This window comes from Alligator mississippiensis, chromosome 8 (assembly GCF_030867095.1).
Source record: "Alligator mississippiensis isolate rAllMis1 chromosome 8, rAllMis1, whole genome shotgun sequence".
Lineage (NCBI taxonomy): Eukaryota > Metazoa > Chordata > Crocodylia > Alligatoridae > Alligator > Alligator mississippiensis.
The window spans coordinates 8,475,114-8,498,706 of record NC_081831.1 but is presented as its reverse complement, the minus strand read 5'-3'; the positions used below and the strand labels follow the sequence as shown (position 1 = coordinate 8,498,706).

The 23,593-nt window shown below is 43.7% G+C and overlaps 1 protein-coding gene across 11 annotated transcripts in view; it reads left to right on the top strand.

The window, feature by feature from the left end:
- The window catches only part of STXBP4 (syntaxin binding protein 4), a 129,523-nt gene extending 110,835 nt beyond the window's left edge, over positions 1-18,688 (top strand). For all 11 annotated transcript variants that reach the window (XM_059732084.1, XM_059732077.1, XM_059732078.1 and 8 more), the window contains one exon: positions 15,902-18,688. In XM_059732084.1, coding sequence (XP_059588067.1) covers positions 15,902-15,976 — 75 coding nt within the window. In that variant the 3' untranslated portion in view covers positions 15,977-18,688. The remainder of the gene's footprint in view (positions 1-15,901) is intronic.
- Positions 18,689-23,593: the final 4,905 nt, after the last annotated feature.

The window sequence follows — 23,593 nt, the reverse complement described above, 5'->3', positions numbered from 1 at the left end:
TAATGTATTATGTTAATCAATAACAAATGGTCCATCCAAGTGCAATGTGGATGGTATAATAGTACTCAAGCATCTTACATGACTGAAGGTAGACTAAGGAATTCTATACCACATGAGTGACTGGTGCCTCCTGAATCTGGGGGGGCACCTGCAGAAGCTGCCGACAGTGGCGGCCCTGTCAGGGGGAGTATCTGCCCTACCGACAGTATCAGTGTCAGCCGTCAGGCAGGCACATGCACCCCCTACCAGTCACCTATGCTATACCGTATTTTCTCACCAGCAACACACACCTCTTTTTCCAAAGACCAGCTGTTGAAATCGCAGTGCACATTAGGTATGAGAAATATGGTAAGAACAGTTTCTGCCTTACCATACAAAAGCTAAAGTAAAATCTGCGTCTGAATCTCGGGGAGCAGAACAGTGAGCAGGCTCAGCTCCATAGCAGCTGCCATTCGATTGCTTACTGCAAGGAGAGATTGAAAATTCAGGGGGTAAATGAAGGGGGCATGGGAGCGTGTTATACATGCACCCCTCTACCCTCTCCCAAGCTCACCTGCAGTTAGGTGGAACACAAGAAGAACTATGCAAACAAATTAATTTTCAAACAACCCTCCTGAGACTAGAGGCAAGGTGACATTGAAAAGTTGTTGCAGGAGTGTATGGTATAAAGTACAATGGAAGGCTCTACAAAGCTTTCCACCCTCTGGAGGGAGATTAAAAAGTACAAAGCATCAAGATGAGGCATCTCTTGTCATTTTCCCTTGGGTTTTCCTTAATTAAAGAATCTCCTTAATGATTATTTTCCTGAGAAATTAAAAGGAAAGTTAAAAGTTAGTTACGCCAGTGCCGCATTTGCAACAAGTGAAAAAATGATGATAAGATCTTTGAACCAAGTCCAAAGCACTTGAAATGATTTTAGATTGTAGCACCCTGCAGCCAAAGTCACAAAATCCTTTACAGATTTGAGATAGATATCAACTGTCTTAGGGATCAAATCCACTAATTTATTTTTAACCTAATGAATAAAGTGGCTACCTAATTAGTTCAGTGTTAAGACTGATTATGGAATGCCTACCTGCTTGTCAGTGGGGGCTTGGGAACTCAATTGCAAGGTGCTTTGAGATCTTTGGATGAAAGATGCTTTAGCAGAGCAGGATGTTACATGTAAGGTTGCTATGAAAAGGATCATAACGGTTGCTTCCTGCAGTACTTTCACAGCATCTGATGAAGTAAGCCACTGCTTATGAAAGGTCTGCTTTAATTAGTCTATAAGGTGCCTTCTGCCCTGTTTGAGATGCCATGTCGCAGTAGATATTTTCCTATATTAAATCTGTGGTCCTCAACGGCTCCAACTGCAAACTTTGCTCATGAAAGTAACTATAAATCCATGCAAGTACAGCACCCAACTTCATTGAGACAACTGGTAGGAGTACATGCTCACCCATCTGGGTTAGAATCGCTTAATTCAGGCCAGTGCTTTTGCAGCACAACTGTGGACAACACTGGACTCAAACCTCAAACTCACTGGAAGCCGGCTTAGTTCAACGTGGATTTGCATTCCCCAGCCAGCGCAGTGATTCATCAGATTTTGCTCATGTTTGTGAACTTTTCATTAAAGCTAGATACAGACTTCTTGTTCTGACAGGACACTGCTCATGGTTCAAGCAATGTTATCTGGAAAAGGGCACAAAAGGGCAAATTGATTGTACCCTCCTGCTCTGCAGAGGCTCCTCATTGTGATTGGGAGCATCAGTAGAAGCCATTCCACTTGGCTTCTCAATCACAATTAGGTCTCAGCTGAGTTCTCCGATGCTGCCAGAAAAATCCATGGGGAAGAAGCAGTTTCCCTGCATTTGTGCCCGTTTCTGTCAGACTTTTGTGAGGAAGCAACTTAGGCAAGCACATTGTTCTTTGTTCCATCATGTAGGGGAAGCCCAACTGTGCTAATATTCCATTCCACACAGAGAATCCTACCATCCTGCTTGCTGGTTAGAAGAACAGCTGGCTAAAAATATACTTGGTGCCCATTTGGCGTGTGGTTGATAACCAGTAGCCTCTCCCGGCTCTCACATCTGGCACATTGTTCAGTTCCTGCGAGCAATTAGGCATGCATCATTTTGCTTTTGGACAGGCCTGCCATAAAAGTATATAGAGGATTCTTAGACTTACAAGGGTGCCTCCTGCAGCAGAATGAAATTACTTTTTCCCCCAGACCACTATGGAAATTATATGTAAATACTGGAGCATTTAAAGATTGTGCGCCAGCTAGCAAGAGTTGGGGCATTTTTTTTTAACTGACTGCTCTGTTGTCCTTAACTTACCCTGTGGTGCTGACAGCTAGATTTATTAGAGCAGACATGGTTTTCCTGCAGTGGATTCCAAGTGAACCAGATAGGCTGCAGCATTCCATTTGTGGATGAGGGATTGGATTAAATATGCTGACTATTTTCAGATTGATAGGGGTTACTATGGGAGATTTATACCAAAGAATGATGCAAAGGAGTAATACAGGAAATTAAGATGAGCAGTGTTTTCCCATTAAAGTTTATACATGCTGCAAATAAAGCCAACAGAGGCAGAAATGCTCATTTTATGGAGCCTGTGACAAGCTGAATTTTACAAGCAACAATGAAAATAGGGGTCTATCACATTAGGTCTGAAAAAGGATCGATTACTTCGTTTGGAGCTGGGAAATGATTTCCTCCTCCTCCTCCCCCTGGGACGGATGCAAACTCTTTTATGTAAATCAGGGATAACTTCACTTGCTGCAGTGTAGTTACACTGCATTTATGCCAGCGTAGCTGAGCAGAGCGCAGACTGAACTAAAAGAACCCACGGTAGCAGTTGGCAAAATCCATCTTTGCTTAAATGTATATAAACAGCAAAGCAGAAGAGTCTCATTTCATACTCTCTGATTTGCTTCTCAGTTTGGTTCTGTTACCAGCAGAAAGGCACACATGCAGTTTCTTGGTTCTCCTCCTGCCTCAACAGAAACCAGGATCCATTGAATATGCCTGAGGGGATTCTGTCAAGAGCTGCAGTTTTGAGATTTAAACTATAACAGATGTGACAATAAAGTGTAGATTAGCAGTGGATGAACTGCTGAAGCCCAGTGGTGGAAAGTCAGTGTGCAGAAAGCATCAGATATTGAGATTCTTTCCAGATTATCTGTTGAGCCTGAGGATTTGGCCTGCAAACCTCTCAAGAACAGGCTTTCTCACAATGTTTTCTGCATTTCCTATTCTCATCTGAAAATTCAGTGATGGCTTTTTCATAGTATCTTTGCATTTCTTAAAGCAAGCTTTACATTAAGGCTGATGGTCCTTCACTTTAGTGCCCCCAGTGCCTCTCCCAGATTGCATGTCTATCTATGGTGGCCTTTGGAAACCTAGAAAAGGGAGACCCTCTGGGTAAGAGCAGGAAGAGAGGGGTGAGGTCCCTTTGCTTGACCATTCTCTGAAACCTCCATTCCCCAGAGTTGAACCACTGGATTCGAGTGGAGCCAGCACTCTTGCACCAGTCCTTTTCACCATTTGTAAGTGATAGCACATACTGTCAGATTTTGTACAGGTAGACCTTGACTGTGCCAGGGACCTTGCACAGAACAAAGGTCAAGACAGCCCTGGCCCTGAAGGCCTTTCCTTGTAGGAACCTGGTGAAGCTCTTTGGGCTAAGAGAGAGCAATAACTATGTAGAGCCAGAAGCAAGAGCAGCTCCTACGCCTTACTGCTACCCTACTGCAGTACAGCTTTCAAAAAGAAAGTGTACTAAGGCTAAAAGGTATCTTTTCCTGGAAGAATCTTACCTTGAGGTGCTTTTGATCAGCTGATCCTTTTCAATAGGATTTAATCTAATTGTTGTATGTTTAAATAGGGATTAACAGAATAGTTGGTACTCTACAGCACTAGCACTAATACTGTAACCCTCTTGTACTGTTTGGCTGTGAATTTCAATCCTTTCTTTCACTCTTTGGTATTTAGAACAGCCAGAGCCATGAGGTACTGAGAAGTATTTTACTACTGTCCCTCTCCAGTGCATATAATCAGCTATAAGACCCCTTCTTGGTTGTCATGATTTACAAGCTCCCAAATGTTGTTGCACTTAAACTCACGTTAAATATGAATTCTGTCCCTTTTCCTACCACATGGTTAAGCTGTGACATGTAGAGAATCTTCAGCATTCAATTTTTACAGTGTGCTAAGGATGATTGAGTATTTTTGTTAATTAATAGGCTCCTTAAAATGCGAGGCCATCAGATAGCCGGGGCCATTAATTCTGTCTGTTGTAAATCTAATGCAATAAACACTCCAAAACGGAAGCTGGGTGCCACGTAAGCTAGAGACAGCTCACTGCAAAACTTCTATAAATATCTTTGACGGTGGGGAGGGGGATGTAACAGTGTGGAGCGCATGAAAAATCAGAATTTAAAAGGAGCAAACCAGCTGGCTTATGTTGCATACTACAGGGAAACCCACTTACGTGAGTAACCGCCATGAATAAAACATTCATATGGATGCATTCTTTATGGATGAAACATTTCTCTGTACCTGTCAGGGAGAGCTGCAGCTGGTACATGAATAAAATGCTTGAGAGAATTTTTTTAAATCTACTTTATTATTCCCAAGGGCATTTTAGTCCTTCATTAATTCATTTTGGATCAACCAGGTTGTTAAGCATCCATTATCAAGCACTGAAAAGTATAGGAAAAGTACCTTTCAGACTTCAGTGGTGCCTTGTAAGTACAACTGACCCTGTGCTGGGTGTGAAGGCAGTGTCCTCTACACATATGTCCACCAGAAGGCATTCAGTAGTGATGTACGCAGCATGGTGAGTTATATGCTGAGAGTATGTTGGTGAAAAAACAAGTGCAAGTGTAATTTGCTCGTATTTGACAAGCAAGACTATAAAATGAATGCATATTGTACCAGTGACGTAGTGGGTGGGCATCAGACTTTGTCACTAATCAAATTGGGCCTGGCTCCTAACGTCATCAGTGAGGCTGAGTTTGGCCTCCAGAGATTGTGAATTTAAATGGTGTCTTTAAAGCAGAGGGTGGAGGGCAAGTCTTATGTTTTCTTGCACCTTTCTGCTATAACCAGCCAATCCATGTAAGCTACATTCATACTCAACCCCCACTAAGCAGATATGTCATCAAAATTGTAGCATTTTACTGCTTACACCTGCTTACATCACCCATGTTATTTGGCACAGTAGTTTCAGAAGAATTATGCCAATTTGCTCCAGGTGGCCGCTGAAGATATAACCCATTGTGTCTCAGCAGCCAATCGAGATTCAGGAGCATTGAGGAGTTGCCCATATAACAAAAGACAGGGTTGGGTACTAAAATCACTTTTCCTTTCTATGGGATTGGGGTGATTTTTCTCCCTTCAGGGCTGTAAGGAAAGGGGTAGCCTTTCTTTCTCAGGTGATAAAGCTTCTGACGATCTTTAAGGCATGCACACTTTTAAACACCACTCCCTAAGAGGTTTCTTCCTTGGTTGGCATGCACACAAAATCAGTTCTAAATACTTTCCTTTTTTTCCTTAAGTCCACGGGGTACATTCGGAACTCAGGTTCTTAGAGAAAGTGGTTTTGACTTTGGAAAACTGTGTGCCTGCTTGTTGCTGTACGTGAGGAGTTGATCACCTATGGGCAGAAGGCAGCATGTGGGGGACTGAAGTTTGAAAAGTTGTACCTCTGAGTATGTCCTTACAGCCCTGCTGCAGTGAATGGCATGTGAATTGAATTCCATCTCAGTCACAGACATGGATGTGTTTCAGTGCCCCCAAGTGACTGACTGATTTTCCCCCCCCCCCAGCAATTCAGATTACTCTGTTTATATTAACTCTGTGCCCTGGTTGAAGGGATCAAGAAATCTTGCATGGGACATTATCACTTCTGTGAGAAATCCAGTTACTCCGGTTCCAAAAGGAATTTGACTGGCAAAACCCAGAACCCAGCTGAGGGCTAATATGGCTAATAGCAGCAACTCCCGGCATTCGAAAATAAGTAGATAGTGATCAGTAGGGATGTATTGAGAATGACTTTTTGACCGGAGCAAGTTCACCTTGTTCCATTTTTCATACTAGACGTGTGATGCAGGTTTACTTTAGGGGTTATAACCCATGTAAATTAGGAAAGAATCTGACCTGTTGGTGATCTGGCTGTAATAAACCTCATGAAAAAGTAATGAAGGGTGCTTGTGCCCGAAAGCTTGCAAACAACTTTGTTCCAACTATTCAGTTGGTCTAATAAAAGATATCACATCGACCCAGAGAACCTGGCCTGAGAAAGTAAAGGCACCCCATCAGCACAGCCTTTGAGACAGCATGTGATCTGTGATCTTGTTGGTTGGCTTTTGCGATGGGTTCTGATCTTGGATTTAAAAGTATTGAAAGAGAGAGGCTATATGTAGCTTTGCTCATCCCCTGAAGTACCCTGTGCCAAGTAGCTAACAGATGTAGTCATATTGGATGGTGCTGAGGTAGGAATCATGGCACAAGACAACATTAGAGGAGCACAGCCAGGACACAAATTTTGCTTTCAGAACAACCCGCTATAGTTAATCTCTGCTGTCCTCCCACTGTGTTCACCTTTAACATATGGCAGCTCTGTATCATAGGACTAGCACCTAAAATTAGGTAGGGCCTTGCTATTCTCCCTCCCACTCTCACCCACTCCTTGCATATGTGTAATATTTGCAAGGACCAGCTGTGGAGCTTGCCCCTGTAAACACCATCTTTTCTGGCTGCTTAATAGAAGTAGCTTTCAGTTCTTCAGCGCTGCACTAGATGAGCATTTTGTTCAAGATAGGAAGAAACAACCTTTGCTTTATATAAGTATTCCTTGGCAACCAAGATGCAAATTGCCAAATTAATCTCTTGTGATCTTTTTGTCTAGATAGATGGAAGCCTGTGATTAGCTTTGTGCCTATACCCGGGTGAGGGGCAGTTGTTGGGTTTTTTGGGTTTGTTTTTTGGAAGGGGGTTTGTAGTTCACCCAAAAACCAGAAGTTTATCTTGAGCACTGTAGCACAAACAAATGGCTGTGTACTTTGGCAGGTGTTAGCCTCCTCTGTCCTTTGCACTGTTGTATAACCCCGTCTCCTCCAGCTATCGGAGCAATCTGGAATTGAGGTGACGGCGATAATCCCTGACATAGTCCCAGCTGACAAACAGAAACCCTACAATATACTCTGAAACTGTAAGAGCAGTACACAGTGTCCAAACCACTTAAAGACCTGTCAAGGACAAGGAGGAAACATTGCCAGTCCTCCTGGCTAACCTGCTTTCTGAAACCTTAAGGCACTGGTATCTTGTTAACTGAAGCAATGGCTGAAAATTCTCTCTCTATTGTGCAGTAAAGAGAAGACGAGGGGAACAGATGGCTGAGGACTCCACAGTATTTTTGACCATTTATTTCCTCTGTTGGAACTCATAAAGCCAGATGAGTGTCTGTCTCAGGGTTACAGCCCACTGTCTTTCAACCTGGTAAATCCTGAAAAAAAAACTTTCAGTGAAAGCAATGGAGTTATTTTGCATGCAAGCCAGTGGAGCTAAGAATGCAATATGGGTCTATGATAGATAAGTAACCAGGTACTCAGAGATATTACGGAGAAACAAGACAGTGAGCAGTACAAAAAATGTCCTTGTGGCTTTTGTAATGAAGGCCAATAAATCAGGCTGCCTTCTTGAAAGCAAGCACTCTATTACTGCTATCATGTTTATATAATTAATAACATCAAATGAATTAGAAATATCCAGTCTGTGGGAGGGGAGGGGGGGAATATCACCATTAGTTTTACTGAAAGCCAGGCATTTATAAAAATCTGTTTGTGATTTAATGACTGAACTCATTAGCAACCTCATGGGTAGACCACTTCTGGACTATAAACATAGCTATAGAGCTTAACGGTATCCTTTGAAAAGGAAAATGAATTGCACTTGCTATACGCACTGAATGCTCAGTTGAAACAGCAGCGCTACAGGCTGAGAAACTTCCCTGGATGAGCCTGTCCCACACATTTCCAGTGCATCTCAAGGTAAGAATCCCCCTAGTTTGTGTACACCCAAGCCCTGCTTTTCAGTGTGACTAGAGGGCGCCCAGCACATCAGAATCACTGCTGTTTTGCTGTCTGGATCGAGGCAACAAAAAGAATCAGCACCTTAGCGAAGATCATCTTGTATGGTAGAATCCAGAGGTTATTTTCCTAATAGCCATAGCATCTTTCTTATGTGATATTGTCTTTATAGATTAAGGATTAGCAGAACTGCTCTAATTCTCATTAAAAGGAGATTTCAGCACTTGCCATCAAGGCTAATATGTGTGAGCTGTATAGCAAAAGGCAGCATGAGCTGCTGGATTGACTTTGGGGTTACAGTCTAGTGTCTCCCAAGATTTAATGCAAGCCCTCTTCCTAATCCTCTGTGTAACATTGGGCAAATCCCACTAAAATGCTCAGAAGCAACCAGTCTTGATGCTTCAGCTTTGGAGGGCTGAATTCAGCTATCATCAGAGCTGATTTTCAGAGGCACAGTAGCTCTTTTGAGTTTGAATGTGGAGGTGCTTTGCAGCTCAGAAAATCAAGCCCTTCTCTTCTCATTCTGAATTTGGCAGTCAAAATATAGAGGTGACTTCTGAAAAATATTTCCTTTAACCTCTCACCTTCAGCTTCTCCATCTGCAAAATACAGGTGAGAAGATTTATATAGTTGCCAAGGTTGTTGCAAGGATTTGCCAAGTGAGATGGGACAGTAGGATTTATTTAAGTGCTAAATGTTGTTGTTACTTTTATATAGGAATCAAAGGGCTACAAAGTGCACGCTTTAACCTCGGGTCAGCCCAAGGTTTACAACATTTTGGATTCCTTAATTTTTGAGTTCCCACACTGAGACGTGTCAGAGGGGTCTGATTTTTTTAAAAGTGCTAAGTACCACCTGTCTAAACCACAGGCCTTTTAACTGGGTCATAAATTGGGCATCTAAAAATTGAGATACCCAGAATCACACAGCATCTACCAGTAACACCCAGTCACCTCTGAGATGAAAAAAAGGCTTCTTTCTAGCAGTCCACAACAGCAGTTTTAGTCCCAGACACAAAGACCACTTTGCCAATGCAAAAATGTACAACAGATTTTAGGTAGATAGAATGCACTTATTTGAAAAAGGAAAAAAATGCTTCCAAAGTTTGAAAGTAGTTTAATTTGTAGCGTGTGTTGGTTGCATTTACTCTGATTTCCAGTGAATTCATTTTGCGTTGCTGTAAAGTAAATAACCTTAACGGTAAGACTAGGGAACATGGCACTGGCTTTTATGATAACAGGAGTTTGTAATACAAGAATGTTAAGACTTTAAGCAGCTTCTGGTTGGGTAATTTTTTACGGAGAGGCTGTTTTTAAATATCGGGCAACAGAATGGAGAGAAATTCTTTCATCCTCTGTAGGTACCCTACTTCCTGGTGCACGGGACCACTTTACATTTCCTTTCTGTTACCAGAATGCTGGGAGCTAACTTATTCTCTCACATATGGTGGTAGATGCAACTAAAATCTCTAGAACATGTTCCAATCTCTTGCACTTCAGTGGAGTGACTGTACTTTTAGGGAGCCATGGTTGTGTGCCAAATTCTCTTCTTCTAGGTTATTTCTGTTTAAGGGTTTGAAAACATGGTAAGTTCAAAATGCTGGGAACTCTTCCATTGCTGGGGCCAGATTTGCCACCTTATAGAACAGGTGGTTTAAAGTTTTCAGCCTTTAACCTGCGGTTCCACTGAGACCTATATAGATCTTTGGAAATCACTAGAAGCAAAGAGAGCCTACAGAAATACCAGGTTCCTGGTAACACCTGGAGAACAATGACTTCCTCATTGACTAGGCTGTTGGGGGCTTTCCCTAACATCTGTTCACCGTAATGCCATGTTCAAGGATTGGTAGAAACAGTAAATCTCTTCAGATACTCTTCACTGCAGACTGTTACACTGTACATTAGCTTCCACGTTGTCAGGGGCAAGGGAGGCAACACTCCTAACGTCCTACACTCTTCTCCAGGTACATATGGAAGGGAGCAGGAGAAGAACGTAGCCTCATTGGAGTTGGTTGGGGTGGAAGACCCAGTTCCTCTATTAATGCATCCCAGAATTTAATTTCCTTTCCTACTGTTTATTTAGTTCTTGTGCAGCTGCCAGGCTGGGAGCCCCAGAGACAATCCAGATTACAAGGTTAGCCTGGGACATAACTGCAGTAAGTTAACCCTGCAGGGCAGGACCACCACTTTTCTTCTCAGCAAAGGCCAAGGATTTAAACAGTGAAGGAACTGCCGCATAAGGGATTTTGCCTTTTGTGCTGGCAGATACTTGTACACTGGCACCCTCCAAGCCATTGGGTATAGGGTGCTGAACAGCCCTCAGAGAGTGATAACACTCACACATTGCTGATGCGGGGATATACATGGTTGCTGTAAAAGTGAAAAGGTTAGATAGCTCATCACTTCATCTCTGGGTTTATTCAGTCCTGGCTCACATCTTATTATAATTAGTGCTTTGTTTCTAGATTAGGTGATTCGTGTTTTTATTAAAGAGTAGAATTTAGGCAAATAACTATTCTTTTTTGTGTCTTACAAAATTGCCTATAGATTTTTCTTGCTAGACTACAGTTTACTTGGTTTAATCAAAGAATGAATATTTGGATGGTCTTGTGGAGTTTCATTTTATAGCCATCCACGATTAATTGTCATTCAAGCTAAACCCACACTGCATGAGAGAAACACAAGATGTTTGTTTATGTCACCTTAGCAACCCATCCTGTGAGGTGATGAATGCCCTCTGCCTCTTTAGAGCCCATGAGAGCTAATCACACCAAAACATTGTCCAGGACTTGCTCAGCACCTCAAAGGACCAGTCCCTTAAAATGCAACTCGTATGCTTTGCCTTTTGTGCAGGTGTTTCTTATAAAATTGTAGTCCTGGGAGAGAGCCCAACCAGCTAAAAAATAAACTAGAGATATTAAAAAGAGAGAGAAGAATGTGTATTTTAAGCTCAAATCATCTGGTTTTGATAAATACAAAAAAAAGTAACTTCCCAAGCTCTTGTAGGTTTAGAATCTCTGGAAATTGTCTTTGGCAGCTCTCTGAAGGCTGACTTGCTGTACTTACCCAATTTGAATCCATCACTTAATTTTGATCTAATCTCCCTATCGAGCTGAAAACCATTAGCTATGGTTAAAAACGATTTACTCCTTCTAGACTCCACCAACATTAGTTTGTTGCAGTTAACATTCAAGAATGCATTTGCAGTTTCTCTTCATTGGTTGAGACTCCATTATTTAGCACCTGGCTTCCAAATACTGACATTTCATAGGAGACTACCAACATAACAGAAATCTTGATAGGGCCAGCCATGTATGCTAACTCCAAGAGTCAGTGTTGTTTCACAACCACTAGGGAGCACTGCTATCAGCAAAGAGACCAGGGTTGATTTACAAGGCAAAATCAAAATGCATTTAATAGGAGAGAGGCAAAGGGCTCCTCAAAGCTAAGATGTTTGATCTCAGAAAAGTCATGCAAGTAACTATATTGGCGTACAATCTATACACTGAGTCCAGTCTATTTTGCATTTGTGAAGTGCTGTGTAAGCACCTCAAGCAGCATGTAACCCAAGAGCAATGGAGCAAGTATATTTCTGGCATGCATTTGCATTTGTTGTTGGGTCACCTCACTAGACATAAGCTATGATTCTTGGATCTGCTGGCCCAAAAAACTTGTTCCAAGGAGGTCAGGAACAGCAGGTGTTGAGGTGTCATACCCACAGCCTAATTGATGATTAGGCTGCAAGAGCCTCAGGTGGGAACCGCCACTTCTTTCCTGCCACTCCTTGGTCGTACAAAAAAATTGGGAGGGTCCAGTGATGTACGCGACAGGCTCCCCATGGGGTTACTCACATGTGTGGGTGCAAAGGACTTGGCGCTCTGCCTCCCCTACACCCTGTCCACTTGCCAACCATAGATGGTGGTGACTCCAAGCCAGTCCTTTGCTGCTCCTGGCCTCTGCACCAGCCCTAGCAGCCCAAAAGAAAATGGTGCGAGTGCATCATCTGGCCCTTTACCCCATTGCCACCTGGGGAGGTAATCGTGTCTGCTGCTTCTGCCTGCTGGCTGATGAAGCATTGCTTGTAAAAAGGACTAACCAGAAGAAATTGTGAAGATTGAAACAAATACTCCCCTCATAGTCAGGGGCCAGGGTCGGTTGACCCTTTCTCCTGGACGTCTTGACAGGTAAGTAAATGAGGGCTTTCTCAGCCTTTGCCCTTGGGCCCTGCTTTAAGCTTGGTCCATTGGGTCTTCCTCTGCTCAGGTGAGGCTCCCTGCTAAACAGGAGGGACAATGCCAAACGCAAAAAAGAAAGAAAACACCCGGTCCCCGCTGGTGCCCTCTCCAGGGAAAGGGTGGGGGAAGGCAGAGAAGGGGGAATCTGGTTCCCCACAGCTGCTGTGGCCGAGCCTTGGCCCTGCATGCACCGTGCAGCCCTAGAGCCTGCTGGCCCGACCTACTACCGGGCTTTTCTCGTCCAGTGATCCTCTCTCATCATGGCATATCCTGGGTGCCCTTAAACCTGGTGTCGGGTCACCTTGCCCTGATGTCATCCGCCAGTTGCTGCCCAGGCGGATGGAGATGGAGCTGATAAAGCAGTGCAGCTGTACCTCGCCGGTCCATGTCCTTCCTCCATGATTTGGAGGAAGAAGAAGGTGACTGGTGTATGCAAAGCAGGATGTCATTCAGAGCATAAAGGGTTGTGGCGGGGACTGAAAGAAGAGACAGAACAGGAGGAGACAGAGGGAGCAGTTAAGCCAAATCCTGCAGAGCCGTGCATGGCCCAACAAACAGACTGTGGACTGCGATTGCTTGCAAGAGAAAGGGCAAATGCTGGTGGTGGGCTGTGGTACTATACACATAGCTTTGACACCAGGGCTATAGCTCCACTTCTTCTCTGGCCTGACCCACTTCCAAGGTCTTTGCATAGCATTGCAGCACGCTCCCCAGCATGCTGCGCCCCTTGCAGGCGACATGCATCCCGGTACAGTATCCCCACATCACCCCCTGGCTGTGTCCAAGGGCTTCCACAGTCAGGTGGTTGAGTGTGTGTGAGGATGATAATATCAGGGTTGGCCCCTGGAAGCCTGAGTAGAGAACTAAATAGGGCTTGTACAAGGTATCGGGGAGGGAAGTCAGTGTAATGTTCCGGTATTACTGGATGATGAAGGCAATGAAATTGTGCAGCCTACACATTTGCTGCGAGCAATAACCTTTCCTACCTGCTTTTTTTTTTTCTTTCCCAGGGTGTTTCAGTAGCAACAGTGTAAGTATCAAAGGTTAAGGCTTTGAAATGTGATTTCCTGTCCTCAGTCCTTGGCCTTAAGGCAGTCAGCAGGAGCTGCAATGCTCACATGGTTTTGCAATAATTTTCGTTCATGTGTAGATCAGTTAAAGCTTTGTCAAGCACCAGTAATCTTGAGTTAAGTGCTCCTGCATTTTGCATTGCCAGTTCAGTTTGGGAAATCCAAAATCAAGGAGAAGAAGGTGAATAGCTCTGTAAGATCACTGTTGCATGTTAAACAGGGTGGGCTGGCGGTTATTAAGAGCGAGAGGAAGACAGATGCCATTGTTGCTGTGTTTGTGCCTACAGCAGCAGCGATTTGCCTTTGCGACACCACACAATTCACCCGGGTAGCAATAGCCTTCACCTGAGCTGAGAATTTGGCTCTCTGTGTTTAAATACAGCTGAATCCTATTTGGCAGAGCTCATTTGGCACTTAAATGAGTCTGCTTAGTGTGGAGGTTTGGCTGATTGATGGTTCAGGGTTACATCCTGACTCCTGGACAAACCTCAAGCAAACAGGCCTTGCACAAGATTTCATTATCCACAACTCACAGTGGATGGTTAGATGCGTGGGCTGGAGGCTTTTTATTTTAGTCAGGAAGATCCTGGAGATGTGCCCGTTTCACCCCTTCTGACTTCTCTACACAGTAGCATGAAAAGAAAAGCTACAGAGCATTACATGGATTTGGGGAGTTTTTCAACTAATGCAACTGAAATGGGTGAGTTGTATCAATTGAGGCAAGTGTTAGCGCCAACTGGGTTTTTCAAAGTCTGGCAAAGGTGCACAAACTAATCCTGCCTCAGCTCATCCTTACATCGTCTCTGAGACATTTGCTTTTCTTAAGAGAGTGCCCTAAATTCTCTCTGTAAAAGAAAGTATTCCTTGCATTGATGCTGGGAAGGAAGAGCCATAAGGAGAGTAATTATAATGGGATTCAAATAATTCGCTGCCATTTCTCTGCCAATAAAATAAAGCCTGTGTTCTTTTGTTTTGTTTGTACAAGCTATAAAATTTGCCTTGCAATTTGCTAATATTAAAAAGACTAAATAAACTGCTGACATATTCCCAGATTAAATGTTTCTGTTTTCTCACAATAAACTTGGCTACTGTCCAACAAGGATGACTTGCTTGAAAACAAAAAGCTTTAAGTACATGTAAAATCTACTCAAGTGCCCTTGAAAAGTGGTTGAATGGATCTTTGCCACAAGAACATTTGCAAACGGGGAAAGTTTTACCTCTAGGAATTTGCTTCGCTGCCATTTCAAAAGCCCTTTCATAATGACAGCAGCTTCTCACTTTAAAGGACAGAGGTCCTTCAAATAGGCAAAGCTTACAAGTAGATTGGAATTTCTCACTTCTACAGATGCCCCTGTAACGCAAACCAGAGAAAGCATTTCTAACACAGGAACCAGCAAATCTAGGATTATCCCATGCGACTGTTTGTGTCAAAGCTCTTTAGCCACAGCACTTGCAAAAAAAACCTAAAGTAGCTGGGGAACATACATTTATTTTGTTCCCAAATAACCTGTGTGAATCATATGGATCTTTCTGTGATGTGATATATAGTATCTGGATTTAGCATGACTGAGTTCCTTTTCTGGTAGGGGTGCTTGGATAAAGAACACGGGGCCTGGTCCTGTTTAGCTTTCCATGCTTCAGGGGCACGTTTGCAGCAACCTAACTGCAGGTTGTGGCACTTGTGCACAGTTTGGGATTCTGTTCTGCCCTGTGGTAGAACAGAATCACTGCATGCATGGACCTGCTGGGAGTAAAATGGTGGTGGAAGAGGAAGGACCCACCTGCCTTTCAGCCAGCAGAAGTGGGGACCTGGTTCTACATCCCCCTTACCCTCTACAGGAGGCAAAGATGCTGTCCTTTAGAAAGCCAGGTTTGTAAATACGTATGTGCACACACTCATGGTTAAACATAAAGTGCCTGTAAAATATGACTGTTAATTCTTCAGTGGTTCGGCATGCAGCTCTAAGCATATTTCTTGTTAAATATAGACATCTAAAAATTGTCTAATAGCAATGGTACATTAGGCCTCCTAGAGTGAGCCAGTTCTTGTTACTTCATAAATGGTAACCACTGGTCCTGTTCCATTCTGATTGCCAAAACCACAGTACTGCATTCTAGTTAACTTTCTGTAGCACCTAAAACTTTGGGAAAACTCCTGCAAAACGCACTGAATAGAAATTAATGAAGTTTGTGGAGGCTGTTGATACTCTTCCAGCTATTAGAATAGCATCACTGAAGGCTCAGTCTGCATCCTGTGCCCATGTGAGTAGCTGGGGCAATTTGTTAGCATAGGGATTCCAAAACAGCTGAGTTTGGGACCCCACATTTGACTTTTTTCTGCTCGGTCTGGACATTCCCTCTCATTGGATTTACCCCTTTGGGAATTAGTGAATTTGCTTCTTGGCAGTCTCAGTTGGTAAGATGCTGGGGCCTCTGGAAAGGGGCGGAGCATCCTTATGGAGTTGCCTGTTTCCAAGATTTATTAGGTTGCTAATGGCAGTTCTCATTTCTCTGCAGCCATGTAACACAGACAACATCATGGATCCATCCTGTAATCAGCGCGCTGAGCTTATCCTGTTCAGAGGAGAATGAGGAAGACGACACCAGAGAGCTAGCAGAGCCCAGGAGCTGAGGATGTCTGTTGGTAGATAGTAGTTTCACTCATTCTTACACAATAATCAGAAGACCGCGCTTTCCTGTAGTCTAGCATATCACACCTGATCTTGCTGTGCTTGAACTCAAAGGGAGTTGTGTCATTGATTTATGTGGGATCAGTTTCATGGGTGAAATTCACCTCTGCAAAAGGTCTGTGTTTTACATACATAAGTCCTCTTAAATCCCGAAGGACTTGTTTAGTGCACAGGGTCTGCCCAGCTTGTGGGTACAGCGGTGAACCTTACCTTTGTCCCTTTAGGACCTTATTCTCTCCTGTCTTCAGTTATATGTGGCTGTAACTCCATTGTCTTGAACTGAGTTAATTGCCATTTGCAGCAGCATGAGAGGGGCACATTGGATGTAATTCCCAGAGGAACTTTCTGTCACTGGTTGGTGGACGAGCTTTTTTACCAAAGCTAGTAGGTGTAACACAGAAGCCTTTTGTGTAACTACTGAGTGTATGATTTTTATAAAAGATTTCATATGTATTTTGCTATCAGAAGTTTATGACAATTTCTTACAAATACTGAAGCCCAGATTTTTTTTTACCATTATTTTTATGGCAGTTAATGATTCGGCTTTAGAAAAAACGAGGTCTGGAAAGTTGTTGACCCCAGTTCTGGTAGAGGACACTCTTTTCTGTCAGCATAATTATGCAGGAATGAAAACCGTTTCACTTTTGTACTCTGCTAAACTGGTACACATACGCATTGAATATTTCTGTGGAAGCTGTGAAGTTTCAAGTACAATGAAACCTGTGAAACCACCTCCAGGATCAGCAGAAATCAGTCACCTCCTTGAAGCTGGGCTTTAAGTAGAAGTAAAACAAAATCATTCTGGAAACCCTGGTGATGATTTAAAGGGGTGGCTGAAAAGGACCAGGACTGCTAGGGAAGCTACAAGCAGGTTTCTCTGTACGCAAGCAGCACAAGACTTCTTAAAACTGTGTTGCTCACAGCACTCAATACGATGGCTGCTTTGTCGACTGTTTGATTCTACAATCGGTCATTCCTGTGGCTCTTTTTATACGTGTACATATGTCAGGTATTGACTAACAAATAAGGAACATAGACTTTGCAGAAGCGCTGACGAACATACCAGAGGAAAACAGTATTTTTTGACAGTCAGGACCAAGATGTGGGGCTCTACTGTAAGGAAATTAGGATGACAGGCTGACACAGCTGAGTCGTTCTGCAAAGGGAAGTTGAAAGTGTATTTAAGAAGTTGAGAACTGTGCATCTCTCCAGGTGAAATAGGATGCCTCCCTGGTCCTTGCCATTCAAGCCAGGACATTGCCAGCAGCTACACCCAAGACATCTAGTGGGTGAAACAGAATTTAGCCCTTTGTTGTCTGCTTTTAATTAGTGTAGGGTTAAGTCACCCATAGATGTGGGGCCTGTGCCCTTTTGGGGGGACAAAGGGAGTGTTCAGGAAAGGCTGGATCAGCAGATCCACAGTAACTTGCATCCAATGAGCAAATCCTCCATGTACAACAGCAGCCCTGGGAGTTGCTGTGCTGTAGCCATTCTCTGTTCCACTCGCCCTAAGCTGCTTCAAGGCCTGAGGGAGGACGGTGCCTCCAAACAATGACCTGGCACCACTGAGCAGAGCTCATTTGCTTGTGCTTTATACAGTCCTCTGAGGTGCAGACCTTGGACTCAGACCCAGCACAGATATAAACTGCTCACCAGACCTAGCTGGCTTTCTGACAATGTTAACTTTGGCTCTAGCAATAATGTAGGTGCTTTATGTATGACAGATCCTTTCAGGATGGAAGACTTTGGGCATTTGGGTTTTAATCAGGAAGCATTTAAAAAAATCTGGTCAGTCAGCGTGCATGTAGACTGCTTTTCTGCTTCCGTTGTGAGACACGTGAACTGGGCTGTTGAGCTGTGCTCTCCTCATAGCACTTGCTTTAGCCTGGGGTTTTGTCTTCGCAAAGTGTAGGACAGCACTAGGTAGTCACAGTCCACTAGCAGCTCCCCAAGCACGCTGCAGCAGGAACCGCGTGGAATTTAAAGCTGCCCTTTCGTTGGACCGGGGGGAGGAGGACAGCCATGTACACTCGGCCTGTCTTTCCCCAAGGAACCCCCTACTCCGAGCACGCTATTCACAGCCCACCGCACCAGTCAAAAAAAACGCTGGCCTTCTGCTGTGCTTGCTGTCTCCACCCACATCTGAGAACATTTCAGCGATTCGGAGCACGTTCTAGTCTCTCTTCCATTTTTACCTTGTCATTAAGGAATACTTAAAAAAAGATCTCTTCATCCATCTAGTTTCTTCCTTATTCAAGTGTTGGTTCTTCAGATAGGCTACCCTAGTTCATATTCTCCACCGCTGGTCTTTTTTTCATACCTGTAATCTCCAAATGTTCTAGTCTATTTTTGTAAACTGGCATACTTGTTTCCTAGGTTATCCTCTCTCTCTCCTTTCATCCATCCCTCCCTCCCTCCCTCTCCCTTCTTTTTTCTCTCTCTCTGCGAAGTAGTTTGCAAAACAATTTTGATTAAGCTGAATTGTATAAACTGAGAAAATGGGTCTAGAATAATGTAATGCAAATTTGTAAAGAGGAATTGTCAAAACACACAGTGATGTAATGGCTATTTTACATTTTTACTGCACAATAAAACATCCTGACTTCAAGAGAAATGGAAGTACAACATTGTAGTCTGTAAAACAATAAAACAGTGGCTTTGCAAGAAAATAGATATTGGATCCTTAACATGGCTTCCTATGCATCTGCCTTCTGTATGCATTTAACACCCTTAAAATATGCTTCTGCTATACAATTATCCTTAGTGCTTGCACTTCTCACTGGAAATACTGCAAATACTCTAGGAAGTGTAATTGCTAGATCATGAGCTTATTAGAGTGATTACCTCTATCTAAATACCTAATGCAGCAGGTTCAACATCAACTTTGGGAAGTGCTGAAACTTTCTCATAGAAATGCTTCCCATTGTTTCAGTTTAAAAAATAAACACCAGTTCCTGCCTCAGCCGCACTGCCAAGCAGAGGAGGTAAGTCCTTATCCGCTGTTGTTTCCTACTGTGTGACATGCCACCCACAACAAGCATGATGGGATGGTGAGGCCGTTGCACCATGTGTGCCCCCAGAAACACCGCACTGCAGTTGGTGGAGTTTTACAGTTCATTTCAGCTGCAGCTCTGAAGATTTCAGGCCAGGAGTGTTGAAAGGCCCTGAGTGCAGCAATGTATATTCCCATTGCTTGTTATTTAAGCATAGTAGCTCCAAAGGATGGTCTTCATCAATGCCTGCTTCGGAAAGCCCGTTTCAGTACCATAAACCAGTGAAGTGAACCCCCCTCTCTGTATTTAAATTGCACTTTTGCTGACGTCAAGCCCTTGTGCTTCCATCAGAGCAAAATTTATTGAAAGGTCTGTGGGGCTAGAAGTGTTTCCTACCACACGTTTGTACACAATGGGTCCCCGCTCTCGGCTGGAGCTCTCGGGCACTACCATCACGCCATAAAATAAGTAACAATTAATTAAAAGGAAAGAAAATCCAACACACAAACACCAACATTTTCTCTTTTCCTGAAATACGCTCCACAACTGATCCAACCCATTAATTAGCTGGTTTGTTTCAGAACATACTTGGCTCGTGGGAGCTATCTATTGCCTGACCACATCTACCCCTTGGGCACAGGCATTTTTCTTTCAATTAACTAAGCCCACTGGAATTGCTTTATTGCTATTAGAGAATGGGGCTTGGTTGTGGGAAAGTTACCCCCCACCCCCCTCTGTCTTCTGGGATAAATCTGACAGGCAAGAATATGGAGAGACAGGTTTGGCCAAGCTAAGTGGCTCAGAGAGATTGATCTGCCTCGGATAGTATTCACCAACTATTTAATGCTTCTTGTGCCAAGCAGTTTTATGACTCCGAAACAAATGATTTGTTCTCTTACGTTAAACCAGTTGCTGACTGGCAGAAGGATTGTTAGTTAGGGAAGATGAGCACAAAGCAGGAATGATGCCAAGGGATACTGCTTTCAGAGACCGAAGAATGGGGGACTTGGCCTCATTTTCCACCCCTCATTTGAGACGGCAGCCAAATGTGGCCCTCGCTTGCATCCACATCAGCTCTTCAATATTTGTGTTTCCAGCCAAAGTCACCCATATTCTAGGTCTGGCCTTGAAAATCGATGGCTCTCCAATGTTACATTATATGGTGAGCCAGTGACAAAAACGTAAAGCAGACCCAGGAATTGTTCTCAGCCCTGTGCTCTAACCGCTAAATGTTTTTCCTCCCAAGATACCCACATGCTCCCTAAAGAGCATCACCTTCAGAAACAGATCCTCAGCTGATATAAACCAGCACAGCCGCATTCGACTGAATGGAGATATGCCAATTCACATGAGGTAAGGCTCTGGAGCCAGCATTGCAGTGTAGGAGCTTTTAAGTTGCAAATTAATTGAATAGGAGTTAGGCATTTCATCTGCTTCGTATGGGCCTGACTGCGTTATTTATAGATTAGGCCCCTGGTACATACTTTATGCCATCATAAGGTTGGAATGATATTGTGCCAAGAGTCAGATGCCAGCAAACAATCTCACCTCTAATCTCAATAGCTAATTTTCCCTTTCCCGAGGGCAATTGTTTCTATGTCATACCAACCATTTAACAGCTTGTACCATCCCGATTCTTTACATATTTTATGGCAGCTGGATTGTTGCTTACTCAGGAGTTTTCTCCTGACACAGGCCGAAGCTGCTACGGATTCAATAAGTTGCCAATTTTTTTTACATTTTTCTGGCATAACAGCTTTATTACAGCATGAAGATAGCTGAATCTCCCGCAAAGGTCTGCTCAGGCTGAATTTTGCATTGCATAGTGCACAGCCAGATGCTTTAAAGAACAATGGAAGAGACGGGCCCAAAGGTGCAGATGTTGCTTTTAAGCTATTAAAAATAGAAACACACAGGAGAACCTTCCCCCTTGCCCCCAGGTCCCAAATACTGGGGTAGGAGCTAGACTGAAGTCCCATGGTTGAATGGGTCCCTGTGACCTTGAATCTGAGTCTGAATAAGCATGTGATAAAGTGTCCTGAATGCACCTAGTTTCTGAATTAGATACCCTGTTGTGGCTGCTGATATCACGTTACAAAAAAGACATCAAGTCTAGTGGTTAGCACTGGAACGTAAGGCGTGGGACTCTTATTGATTCTGCCACTGCCTTACGAGGTGACCTCGGGCAAACCACTTAACTGCTGCATCCTTTGTAAAATAGGCGTGACATGCATAAACTCAATTTTAAAAGTTTTCATTGATAAGGCCCATCAACCATGTCAATTCATTAGGAAAGTATTTACTAATAGAATTAATAAAAGGCCCTTTGGTAGAGGAATTGGTCTCAAAGTCATTTCCCAAAATGTAAACGTCCCCATTTTCTCCTGACTGGCACGAGACGCAACGTTGGGTAGCAGCTTACTCATCGTGGGCTGCGGTTGTTGGAATGAACCGACTGGGGGACTCTCTTGAAGCGGGCGACCAGGAAAGCTGCGTCATGCCTGGTCTTAACTGTAGGGAAAGTACAGATGCTTCTGAGAGCTGCATTTGATTTGAATTTCCCTGGAAATGTGGAGGTTTGGAAATGCTCTGTTGCATCTGAAGGGAAAACACTGATCCCATTCTGAGAAGCGAGGCTGTTTCTCAGTCAAGGTTTTGGGGACATATTTAACTGTGCAGATTTGATTCTGTTTCCAAGCCTGACCCTTAGGAAGGTTGGGGAAGAGCAAAGGTTCTGCTCTATGTATTTGTAATAAATTAAAGCAAACAGCTGAGAGCCTTGATATCTGGGGGTTGTATTTGGGGGAGCAGTCTGCTGCTAAAAAAAAAAAATCTATCATATGTCTGCTTAATCATAAAGCACTGGTGAGGTTTTTAAACTCCTCCATGCTGGGAAGATCCATCAGCCCACCGGGAAGCTCCAAAGTTGTGGGGCAAAATGTTTCCACACCTGAAGGCAACAGGAGTTTTACTGCTGAGTTCACCATAGCCAGGATTTCACCTCTCTGGCCTCCAGAAGTCATGAAAGGCTCAGAGGTTGCAACTTCTGTGGCTTCTTTACAGCACTGGGCCCATTAGCTCTTCAGCAGTCAACCCTTTCATGCCCCAACTGTATTATATATCCTCAGGAATCAGTCCATTAATAAACCTTGTGCAGGCAAACTTATTAAGCTACGTGTGATTTTAAGGGAAAAGAAGCAAAACAATGCCTACAGCCTCAGGGTTGAACAGTAGAAAGGCTCATCATGGTGCAAAATCCATGGGAAAAACCAAAATATTGGGTTTTCTTCTACTGTGGGCCTAAATAGATTTATTTTTTGCAGTCCCGGAAATGGGAATGACTTGTCTGTACTTTCCAATCCCCATGGTAAGGTAAAGCTGAGACCTCCAGGTCTAGTAAAAGATTCAGTTCCCAAAATAGCGTGCCACACTTCATTTATTAAGCACCGTTCCGTGTCGCTGTGGACCTGACCATTAGGTGCTGTAATTAGTCACCATGGGAGTTGTGCATCTCAGGTCAAAGACAGCTGCACATAATTGATGTCATGGTTTATTACCGGGGCCAGAAAAGCCCATTAAGCAAGTGGCCTATTGCTCGCAGAACATACTATTCCTTTTAAAAAAGAAAGTTATAATTTGAAATGAATACAACTTGATGTAATAGAAAAGGAACTAGGACACCAAAAAGGGTTAGGTAGCGCAGAGTTCACTTGTTACATGACTAACAAAAGATGACCCCAGAGAGGGATGATATTATAATTAAAGGTGGGGAGTGGATAAGTATAATTAACCGTTGGTCAGTTTTCCATCTGCTGGTCTTTGGTAGCTATTTAGATTCATGCCTGACTCGCATTGATTTCAGTGGAGTCGGGTGTTTCCATACCGGTGAGGATGTGAGCCTTAGTATTTTCGCTTTAAATCTGAGAAACCAAGCTGGGTAATTGCTAGTAAATATACAACATGTACAACAGCACCGAGGCCTTGGAGACTAATTAAGAGGACCTGAAAGGGCATTTTCCATCTCTAAGTCTAGGACTGTTTAACAGCCCACTCACACTCATGCCTGCTTCAATCAAGGTCAGCTAGCATTGCTGGCCCTGAATGTTATTTATATCCGAGGATACCTTCCGTCGTGAACCGAGGTACAGCGAAGCGGAGTGAAAGGCCCCAGTCGCTCCGATGTCTCCTACGAGACAATTCATTATCCCACCAGAATGAAGTTTCGCTGCAGCAAGAGGGCTCCGCAAAACTAATCCTCCAGGCAAGGAGCAATAATCTTGAGAGGTGTTAAATACAGGACATGAGGCTGATTAGCAAACTCGTCTTCTCCTGCGTGGCTGAGAGGAGAGGGCTTGTCAGCGTTTCAAAGGGAGGGATTAGGAGAGATGGCTGGTCTCCTCTTTTGTTGCAGTGCAGGCGGGGGAAGAGAAATGCATAGCTGGGAGCAAGGAGAAGGCCGTGCAGAATCCAGCTGGTCTTGGGTCAGGCTCCCCTGTTGTTGGGGTGTGCGGCAGGACCGCGGTCCC